This window comes from Battus philenor, unplaced genomic scaffold (assembly GCF_028537555.1).
Source record: "Battus philenor isolate CCGP_79_NKW_IND1 unplaced genomic scaffold, ilBatPhil1.0.hap1 SCAF_15, whole genome shotgun sequence".
NCBI classification, from domain to species: domain Eukaryota; kingdom Metazoa; phylum Arthropoda; class Insecta; order Lepidoptera; family Papilionidae; genus Battus; species Battus philenor.
In genome coordinates, this window is record NW_027181677.1 from 3,293,701 (window position 1) to 3,305,734 (window position 12,034).

The 12,034-nt window shown below is 34.5% G+C and overlaps 1 protein-coding gene across 1 annotated transcript in view; it reads right to left on the minus strand.

Annotated features, from left to right (window-relative positions):
- Cdk5alpha (Cdk5 activator-like protein) overlaps window positions 1-11,408 on the minus strand; it is a 37,805-nt gene extending 26,397 nt beyond the window's left edge. Inside the window, exon 1 of the mRNA XM_068761883.1 lies at window positions 10,770-11,408. Within this exon, the coding sequence (XP_068617984.1) occupies window positions 10,770-11,408 (639 nt within the window). The remainder of the gene's footprint in view (window positions 1-10,769) is intronic.
- Between the last annotated feature and the right edge of the window lie 626 nt (window positions 11,409-12,034).

Genomic DNA, 12,034 nt, shown 5'->3' on the forward strand with positions numbered 1-12,034 from the left:
TTATCACTTTATATAGAAACGCTACAAATAAAAGCCTTTTGGTGATAAATGAGCTTCACATTCAACCCTTTGTCTTTACATATATAACCAGTCTCACGTCTACACGTCAGAACCTCAAGACTCGGCCACTATTTATGCGCGTGGAGTGCGTACTGCCTTTTTGACTTGCCGAACCGCTAGGCCATCTATTTCCTTAAGTATGTATAAATAAATAACTTGTTAAGCAAGATTCTTGACCCAATTTCTCAACAGTTATTTTCGGATAGCAACTAAAACAGCTATAATAAAATTTTCCATTTAACCGATCGAACAAGGCAGTACGGAAGGCTTACAAATGCACCGCGATTTCAAAAGCGGTTCTGTCGCAACGTCCTGAAAACGGAGCCCTCTGATATAAATAATATTGCCCAACGAAGCGCTTACACAGGCTGTTCTGACGCACGCTTTATTTATAGCCGGTAACTTATTTACAACTCCTTATCGATGTATATCAAATTCATTAGCGAAATAAGTTCTCTTCTCTCTCTGTTAAATTTTAGAGTAACGGTTAGATTTGATAATAAATAGTAAGTATCTTTTTTGTAAATACAGAATGATTGTTTATAGGCGTAAAAGTTTTAAAACTGACACCTATTTCCGATCACACTGTATAAAGTTATGACTCTCAAATATGTAACATTGATTTATTTTCCAAAACTTAATTTTAAATTATTTTGATATGTTGTATTAAAATTAATTTTGATATGTAGTAATGTAAAATAAAGTAATCTGAATTTTGTCAAAGCTTCCTCTTATTCTATTATCATTATGTTACTATTTCTGAAACCACTAATTTTTGTATAGGTCTTATTCATTTTATTTATACATTATAATTTTATCATGTATACTTTACAGCTTTTATACGTACAAAAATATCCCTGTACATTCTTTTTTACTAGTACTGATTATATAAAAATAGTAAAAACAGAGTGATAGACAATAATTTCACTAAATACTCTGTCTACTGTTACGTTTCATAGACTAATAAAGAAATAAATCGAAAAGAAACTCTCCATAATAGAACTTTACTGGCCACTACCGTCATCAATACTTTTTAATTTATTCATCGCTTGTTCGAATTCAAATCGGCATTCGAATTTGAATACGATCAAATTCGAACGCCGATTTGAATTCGTACGCTGACGGACTGGAGTGTACGCCATTCTTGTTAGGTCAATCGTTATTGTAAATAGTCTCTATAATATACACCGAAAGGAAAAAAATAAATAAATACATGTACATGATTAACAACCATTAATATGACGTTGAGCAGAGATAGCACAGCAGTAAAGGACTGAAACCTGAGATGGAGGGGTTGATTTCAGGGATACAGTCTTATATAATTCACACGTCGTACATTTATTACATAGTTTTCTAAGTATGGACAGCAGCGATCCCTGCGTGTTATAATACTAAACTACGACCGCCAGCCAGCCTACCAAGAGGGACGATTATGATATATCCTCCCATGAATACCTATATAGTCTATACTTTGCAGTGGGTGTTTTTGGACTAAAACAGGTATTTTACATCACAAGATATAACGCATAATGTAATGAAAATTAAAGTAATGTACGTTGTTTTCGTAAAACACCAAGGGTCCAGGTTTTACCGCTATTTTTTTGGCGCGTATCTGTCTTAAAAAATATATATATTATTTAATATCATGGAAGTTTCATAAGTGTCCGTGGTCAACCGAAATAGCGTGCCGAACAGATAACTGTTGAGGCCTTATTCTAGAATGTAGATTGCTGAAACAGAGGACAGCATCTTTCACTTCACCAGAGATGCTGAATATACCGCCTTAAATCGGTCCTCTTGAAAATCTACGCGAGAGGTCTATGTCAAGCTTTGGATGTATTATGGCTGAAATGATAATAATTCAGTTGGCACTATATAGTCAAATCTAAAAATCTATCTCTAATTAACTATTCTACTTAATATTGTAATAACATACGATCGAATATTCAAAGGATAAACTAATGTAACCATTAAAATATTCGCAGTACTTTAGCGGTATCGGCAACTACTCGCATCCGCAACATGATAAAATTCTGGCAACGATACCGCAGTACCGGCTATTTGCTTTACATAACTACCTCAATAGAATTAACCGGAGATTCTTCTCAATATAAATTGCGGATTTTAAACTACGTGGATAACGAATAGAATATAAACGTAATAACAATGTCAAAAGAAGTTAATGTTTAGTAAAACTAAATTTATTTTCGTTACGAAAACAGTTATACAATGGAATAAATAAATGGCTTGGATAAATGCTACTATGCATGATATAGTGTTACCGCAACCGCTGTACCCCGCCTTAGGAAAGCAAGAGGTGAGACGGAAGGAGTATCGACCGCTCTGTTTCTTTAACATACTTTTGTCCTCAGTCCCTACCTCCATGCGCTTTCCCATTGAGCACTACTACGATGTTGGTAACACCAGATCAGAATTTACAAATTTGCCACCCGTGGGCCTAAAGCATGTTGATAAACTGTTCTGAAGGAGGTCGGCGACCTTCAGATCGATTCCCGGGATACCGTCTTATATAAAATTCACACTTCGTGTATTAATTATATAGGATTGCCACCGCTCACATACAAGTTTCCAGAGGATAGGTAGGAGCGGCCTCTGCATATCATAATACCATACTGTGATTGCCAACCCACCTGTCGAGAGTGGTGATTATGGTGTATCTCCCACAGATAGAAAAGGAAAAAAGGAAAAGAGGGCGCCCCAGAAAAAGATGGATAGACGAAATACAAGCAATAGCAGTAAGTGAATAGAATAAAAAAGCTATAGATAGTAAAGTCTGGGAAAAACTGGAGGAAGCCTGTACCCGAAAAGGGGTTCTGATCAATGATACTAAAAAATATAAAGATAAAAATAAATAAAAATCAAAATTATGTCTAAAACGTTATATATTTTAAAAAATATAAAACGTACTTGAAAAAAATATAGATCGAAAAGTATACAGGCTTAATTACTATAGGAAAATAATTTACGTATCAATATTCATTGATAAACAATTACCTATATTTACAAATTATTTATTCAACATATGATAATGTTTTTACTTGATCCAATGAAAGAGTAAACAATAGTTTTATGAGCGTGGAGCTATTAACACAACGCTGACGGGCACCGCATTGCGTCGCCGGTTAAAACAATGTTTATTCGAACAAAAATCCTGTAAAATAACTAGTATTCATATAAAAATACGGAATCCTCCCTTGCCGAGACGCAACATACAGTCAAGTTATAGATCCATTAAGGTGCACAACAGTAAACTTTGTCCCCTTGTTTATTTATTTGTCTAAGTCCCCGGCATTAAGCGTCTCCGATGATATCTTTAAAATGATTTACTTTGGTTTTATGAAGGGGAATATAAATGACTCATCATTGGTTTTACATTTAAGATACCATTTTCGAGCTGAAGAATTTGAGCATAGTTTTATCTATATATATTATACGCATAAAGTGTTTGTAAATGAATTTTTTTTAACTTGAAAACTATTTTAATTATCATCATGAACATAGAAATGTACACATATATATATATATATATATATATATATAAATTATATATATATATATATAAATATATATAATTTTATGGATAATGTTTATACTGGGTAATTAGGTATAGATGTCAAAACATACAATATTAAATGAGTATACTACAACCCTTAGAATGCCGGAGGCGATAAATTCTGGCAGTATAATGGCTGTAGTTACATATAGTAAATAATAATTAATTTTCACCATAATATCAGCCGATAAACGGACTCTGAAAGACAGGCCTCCCTCCTCGCCATGATGTCTGGTCTTACACAACCCACATATAGCGTAACCTTGTGTCATCGTTCCACCAAGTAATAGGCCTATCCATACCGCGACTACCAACTTAAGGTCGCCACTAGAAAACCTTTTGCCTCCAACGTTGCACGAGCGCAGACCGTCACTCCGAATGAGCAATTCTTCCAGGTACGTCAGTGCCTTTGGTTACTATGCGTTAATTAGTATAAGTAATATGAAGTAATCCGAATTAAAAAAAATTAATTTTTTTTACAATATACGTTCTTCCCTTTAAAGCTTTTACACCTATAATAAATCAACTCTGTATACTATTTCCACTGTTGAAACACATCATAAGATCGCGCTGCGACTTATGTATTAATTTTCATTCCTTACAATCAATCGCAATGAAAACTGGTATGTATAATTAATAATTTTTTTTCGGTGAGTTGACTGACAGTAATTATAACTACAAATAGTATGTTGATATTATTATACATATTTGATGGCCGTCCTCGCCAGACTTTTAATTGAAGGCATACGTTAATTAATATAATTACACGTGTGAAGAGTGAAAAAGTTTATTTAAACAAACAAATATAATGTAAAGTGTATGAAGTGTTAAAATGAAAAGTACAAGCTAGTCAACGAAACCCAAGGTAATTTAGCAAAACAAGGTCAGCCGGGTACAGTCAGTAACTTATAATAACAAGGGTAGAATTTTTACCAAAAAGCAGGTGACATTTTCTATTAAGAAAAATGATGTATCTTTTAAACACAGAGCTGCCTTATTTAAATATAAGGTTATATATTTCGCAGTCCATTACAGGTAAAGTGTTCGTCTTAATTGTTTAGTAATAAAAAAGTGCTTCGGAAGCTATAGCCGGAAAAATCATAACTTTTCTTTAATTGCGTATTATGTAGTGCTTGTAAATGTATGTGTAATTAGACGCAGAGTGCACCAACGATATGGATCGCGGAAAGTCGCTTGACGTTCATCATAGCGATCTTTGGGAAAAGGTTATGCCTTGCAGCGGTCATTTGTCAGCTGATGTGACGATGATGAAATTTAATTATTATTTACTATTTATTCCTGCTACGTTTTACTGTCAGAAGTTTTATTTTATTTTATTTATTAACTTTTCGTATTCCAATAGAGTTTTAAAGTGATATCTTTATCCAGGGTGATTGAAGATAGGTGTCTATCGATTGAGATTAAGTATAAATTACATATATATTATATACCCCTATTTATACATGTGGTTACTATTAAATAAATAATAAGTTTGTATTTATCACGTATAGCGTAACAAATTGCTATTATATGATTAAATATTTTTTCCACTAAATTTACACAACTGGCTACTTGTTATATCTCTACGCCTTCTTAGATTGCTGACAGAGAATACCAATGATATATTCGGTTCACCATTACGCAATGTGCAAAACGAGTGATTTAATTAATTGATTAATAGTTGCACTTGTTACAGATTGGATTCTAGAGACAGTTATTGATCACTATTTAGTGGGAAAAATAGGATTACCATTGATACTGAAATAAAACGATCTCATTCGAAAGAGAGCTGCCTCGTCGTTTCAGCTCATAGACAAGGCATAGTTCTCTCCCAAAAATATATAGACTACCACTGCTCCTAAAGTATCCGCTTAAATTAAAAAGAAACTCAAGATTTTACAAATGCTGCAATTTTTTTCTTTTATGTCGTTTTATTTTTTCGGTATTGTACTTTTAACAACGCATAACACTATGTACAAGGTAACATAACGAAAACGTTCGTTTCTTTGTATTAACTTTTATAAGTAATGAAAGTTTTAAATAGATTTTCAATTAAAAAGCTTGAAGTTTTCCAATACTTTGTATTTGAATATACGGTTTCGATAAAAATTATTAATTAAATTTACATTATATACAATGATGTTATAATATATTTTCTCCTGAAAACAATGGGGGACTAGAAAATTTAACAATAATAGCTTTCTAAAAATAATGCACTCTGGTGACACTATTCAATCCATTGCTACTACGATCATTGTTGATCTGTGCTTTGGCGTTATGTTAGTTGATGGCGTTATGTTGTTTTTGCTATGAGCAAAAAAAATTGTAACTAACATTGACAAATTTCTAATTGTCTAAGCTCATAGAATTAAAAAAGAACGCGTATTTGATGGTCCCCTTTAATTATTGTTTCAGTAGCTAAGTAATAAATAACAATTATTTCTGAAAATAAACAGTAAGAATAGTAGACGTATTTTAATTAACTTTGTAGTTCGTTTGGAGAAAAAGGGGTTGTTTTTTACTACAATTCTCGCAATTTTATTTCGGACGGAGTAATCAGGTGATATTTTTAATTTAAATTTCTGATTAATTTGATTAGAGTGTTTTGTTGTAGGTTAATATAATAGAATTTTAATTAACAATCTCTAAATCGAACTAATGCGCTCGAACAATAGAAGCAAAACTGTAATAATTACAGTATTACTTCTAGTTTTGGTACTTATTGAAGATATGTTATATATTATAACATACATACGTTACGAGCTTTCACAATGGTTAAGGTGCTTCAATAATGTAGTAAAAATATTATTAGTAGTGATAAAAAATTTAAATGTTTTGGTATGTATGATCACTGATCATGATGTTGATTTTTACCAGAACAGTACCATGTAATTGATAATTAATTAATTATTCAAAAGGATGTTCAAGTTGCGTAAGATTTTTGTATTATTATAAATAACGTATTGGGCAATACGGTGTCAGATTATTTACACAGAATTTTTTTTTAAATCATTCCGTATGCGCTATGTCAAAATGTGCTTGCTACATTGTACACGAGAGAGCAAAGCTAGAGATGGCTTAGAAGGAATCCTTAAAAGAAAAAGATTATCTTTGCATACTATTTATATCATTTATTCCTATGTGGGTACACTCAACACGTGTTTCACCCCTCCACGGGGCATCTTCAGGAGTTGTTACACAGATTAGTGCTAAACACCGACTCGGTGTTGAGTGAATTTACGGTGGCGGTTGTGTAGTTGGCATTGTCTGTCGCATGCGCATTTACGAGCGGGCTGGCGGGCAGTGCACTTTCATGCACGACAACCACTGCATGTGCGGAGGTGGCTAGATATTGGTCCTTTCTTAACTAGCACACAGTTATCCATATAATACTAATAACCGTGACCACTCACTGCGATATATCTTTCTATTTTCACGGCGAAAAACTACTTGCTTTCAATAGGCCTGAATGGGAAGCATAGAAAAATAAACCCTTTTTTATAGACGGCTAGTAGTAATAAATACGCGGTTATAATGTTTCACACCTAGAACAAAGCTTTCTATCAGAGTCAGTTACGTAAAATTATAATTATAATAATAAATTCGTTATCAATAATATAAAACGCAAATAAACTCAATCACTATAAGGACCACATTTATATTTCACTGGCCCAAATAAAATGATCAGTAACCCTTGTGCTCATTATAAAAATTAACTCGTTTAACAGGTGAAAATCTTAGTAATTAGGTATGTTTTGAGTTGCGCTCAAAATCTTTCTTAATTTTTTGCAATGACCAGTCGATAGTTGGATCATTAGCATAACCTAAAATCATATCGAAATCAATAACATTTTACTAACAGCAATATAAGGCAAATAAGTATTATTCCATAACGCGTTTTATGAAATAAATAATATTTTAACATTTTTTTATAAAGTATTTTCTTATTTATGAGTCTAAATAAATAATTATACAAGAATAATAAAGAGAAATAAATGTAGTTGTTCTATTGACATTCTCTGACTTTGATTCTTCGAATCATCGCCGTCTCAATGTCTGTCTCACTGAATTACGTCCTAATCGCTAGTATAACAATAAAATCAATAAAATCGAAATATCGAAGAGTTCTTTCTGCTATGCATTTGTATTGTCCAATTTAATTTAATTTTTTATCTTGTGTTACTTACTGTTTATATGTTTTTTATTTAATTATGCTTGTAATTGGTTGTGCAACTTATCCTAAATTAGTGTATAAACTTTAAATAGTAGTATAAATAATACGATTAGTATTTTGCCAACAGGCATCGATACAGCCCATCTACTGTAAGGCATAGATCTTCCCTTAAGATATCTATATGGGAATATACCATAAAAGCCACACTTGGTATGCAAGTTCGCCATAAAAATCCGGCATGGTACGCAGAGGACGATCCTAACCGTCCTCTGGAAACTTCTTTGTGAGCGACAATCCTATATAATTAATGCATGAATTGTGAAGTATATCAGATTATATTCTGCGAATTGAACCCGCGACCTACGATCGCAAGTCTCAATCCTCTACCCTTGGGCTATCCCTGCTCATTGTTTTTGTATATAAATTTAATTCGTTATGCGATTTATTCTGAATTAGTGAATACACTTTATATTGTAGTAAATAGTACCATCTGTGAGAGAACCTAATTTTATAAAATAACAATGAAATAAACAAAGAAATTAGTTTCGTTGAAATCTTTAGTTATAAGATATACCCAGTATATTTACGTTAACGATAGTTGAATAACTGAAATAAGTCGCATGGCCATTGTGAGGAAACCTTTTGGGTTTTTAACAATTACATAGCTTTCGCAGCAGATTACTCATACTTTCTCTCTCTCTCCCTCTCTCTTGCCTTCTGTATCTCTCTCTCTCTCTTTAAGAGTCTTGAGTTCGGGCCAAAGGAAAATCACAAGGCTGTTATATAAAATAGTCTCCGTACTTTTGTATTTCATCGAAATACTTTCGTTCACTAAGTCATCAAACGACAAACATCAGCAAAGTTTTATATTTCTAAAAAATAATGCGTCAAAGTTAGTTACACATATAAAGTTGTGCGCGGTAAACCCGTTTTCAGTGCTTTGAAAAGCTTTGAAACATAGAGCATGAAAATTAAATAATTACTAAAATGATCATTGTATATGGAAAACGTGTACAAGCTTTTTATTAAGGTATTTAAAATCGATATTAATTACCGACGTATCATACTTTCGTATTCGAATGCACTAATAAAAAATCATATGCAATAATCTTGCGGATTAGTTCCCAAATGCACTCTCTATTATCGAATATTAGATATATAATTGGAATACATAAATACATAATTAATTAATGTCAATTGCAAGATACTACGACATTTAATGCTTTCATGTATGAATTTAAATTATACATAGATAGAATATATAAGATATATAAGTTGAAACACACAAGAAATATTAATGCTTCATACAATTTTTAATATAACTACTATCAACGGAAACAAAGGTTTGGAATAGATTGGTTGACAGATAACGAATAATTGTCATCGGAATCAAAGTTCAATAAATATAATATATTGACATCAAACTCCTCTAATCGATTTATAATATCGATAAAACTTGTAACCAATAATATCGATGATTTTTTTAAAAAAATAAACATGGAATTATTTAAAAATATAGACAATAAAATACCGCAAATAAGTATACCAAATAAAATTAATGAAAACTGAATAAATGTTAAATATAAGAAAATTTCCATTGAAATACGTGAAGCGATATATCTAAAAATATTCGCATCCGCAATATGAAATATCACTGCGGGCAACATTTCTAAATTGCTCTGCGACTTTTACTCTATTTGGCTGCAATGAGACGACGCTTGAAATGGAGCCTAAAATTTTTTGCATCTGTTTAAGATTTCCGATATCTTATTACGATTAAAAATAATATTTCTATACATACAGAATGATTGGTTATATTTATAAAAGTCATCAAAAAGCTTATACCTATTTTATACCATTCTGATCACTGTGAAATATACTTTTTTATTACGACGCGATAGGCATATTACTTCGAGCAGTACAAAGACAAATGGTAAACAAAAATTAATTTTAATGCGTCTTCTGAATTTAGACAACACTTTCTGTTACCTTATTAAGTTATTTATTATGCCTATAACAAATGATTTTTTGAAAAAGTGTAAAATACATTAATTAACTGCAAACAACCTATACTGTTTACTCCTTACAAGCGTCAAGCAATCACCCTGTAAATACATGTTTCGTTATTTATATTTCCAGATTCATTCTTATTTATATATAAATACAAATAAATGTAATATAACACGTGATTCTTTTAATAATCTCTACAATGCGCGAGTATCTATTGTTGCATAAAACATTACGAAATCTTCTGCGTCTAATAGATACTGTATTGATTCTAATTCTCCGCAACTTTATTGGTTTCAACGGTGCTATCAACTGTCTACTTAAGTTATTACTGTGCTTAAAGTATAAAACATGATACATTAAACAGTTCTCGGAATTAAATTTATGTTGAAGTAAATTTAAAAAAAAATTTACGATATGTTACTTCTTTCTTTTTTTCTTTTGTTCATACTACTAGCAATTTTAAGAGTATTGCTAGTAAATGTTTTGAAATATTTTAATACTACATTGTGATTTGTTTCTTTTTAATAACCATATTTATTAAGATATATACGACTTAAGGTCGCGGGAATTCCCTGGACGCGGGCAACGCAAGATCGGTATCGCGGCTATCTCCGGAGGGAGATCTAACCTTGTACTGGGCATCAACAGACATAATGATGATCTGACATGATGAGACCCAAATCAAAATGGATAATATCACACATATTCCGGATTTTCACATGAAGATTTCTTTGCAATAAAAAAAAGATTACTTAGACATTTTCTTTCTCTTTTTTTTAGTAGTGAAGATATTATTTTATTCAGACGCGGCTTGTGAGCGTAAACAGAATACTTTTTTAACTCTTGGTCACTGCACATGTAATAATATTAATTATGTGAAAGGAGATGCAGAAACTTTTAAAAGTATTATAATATTATAGTATGTTAAGAAGGTGTAAGTGCGAGTATCACCTGCCAGCCCTGCAGCAGCAGCGAGCGATCGACGGTGCGAAGCCACATGACGGCGTCGCCGGCCTGGAAATCGCGCAGGCGATGGCAGCGCGCATGCAGGAACATGCCGAGGCACTTGAGGAGCTCGGAGGTGGAGGCTTGGATGACGGTCTTGCGTGGCGGTGGTGGCTTCTCGCAGACGTTGTTGTTGAGCGCGTTGGCGCGCAGCAGGTCCGGCGGCGCGGGCGGTGGCCGCGCGACCTGCGCGTTCTTGTTGCGGTCCAGTGGCGCATTGTCCGCCAGCGGGGCCCTGAACGTCGCAACGCTCTTGCTCTTGCATTCCAGCTTCTTCTTATTATTGTTCGCTGTGGAGAACCTCTTCCAGGAGAGTGCGTTTATGAAAAGAGAGTGCTTCTTTAGATTCTTCTCGAGGGCCGTCTTCTCGGAGATGATCTTGGCGGCGTCGTCGAGGGTGGCGCGGCGCTCGTCGCGCGGGGCGTCACGATTTTCCCTGTTCTTCGCGTTGTTGAGCCGCTCGTAGGAGTAGGCGAGAGGAGCGCGGTCGGGCGCCGCTGCGGCGGGCGGGCGCCGCTCGCGCGGACTAAAACTCAGCACGGTGCCCATGAGGCCCGCGCGTGTGGACCCGCTAAGTCCCGGCATGCATAGCGTCGGCCTGCGACGGCGGCGGCGGCCCGAGTGGGCTCGATAGCTCCGCGCCTGCGCGCCGGGCGCCAAGTATCGACCGTCAGCTGAGAGCCCCGCCCCGGTAAACAAACCCTCTTCGCTGTAAATCACGGAATTACCGATCCGGATAACGCCAGATCGATTAACTCGCTCGTCCTGCCGATTTGTCTGTCGACTTCGGAAAAGCACTTCGTACTCCCCGGGTCCTTCAGTCCTGTCGGGACAATGTACATGCAGTTATTATATAATGCTGCGGACGCTGCCTCGACTGTTTTCTGATAACCGAATCTCACCTATTGCGCGTACTACCAAGGAACGTAACCTCAAAACCAACCCAGATTCGTCGCGCTTGACCTGAATACAATTTTCATTAAAAAACGCTGACGGCGCTGCGGAGGCATTCAAAAGCGGAGCTCGGAAATTCAATTCTACACGTCGGTTGACACTTGTCCACATTCTAAAAACAACTTCGTCGACAAAAACCTTGCCAGAAAGTGTTAACAGGCACGTTGAAATAAAAAAAATAGACATATACAAAGGCGCAATCTTGACGTGGAGCTTAAGGCATGCTTATTATAACAGCAACGTAATGGGAATAGAGT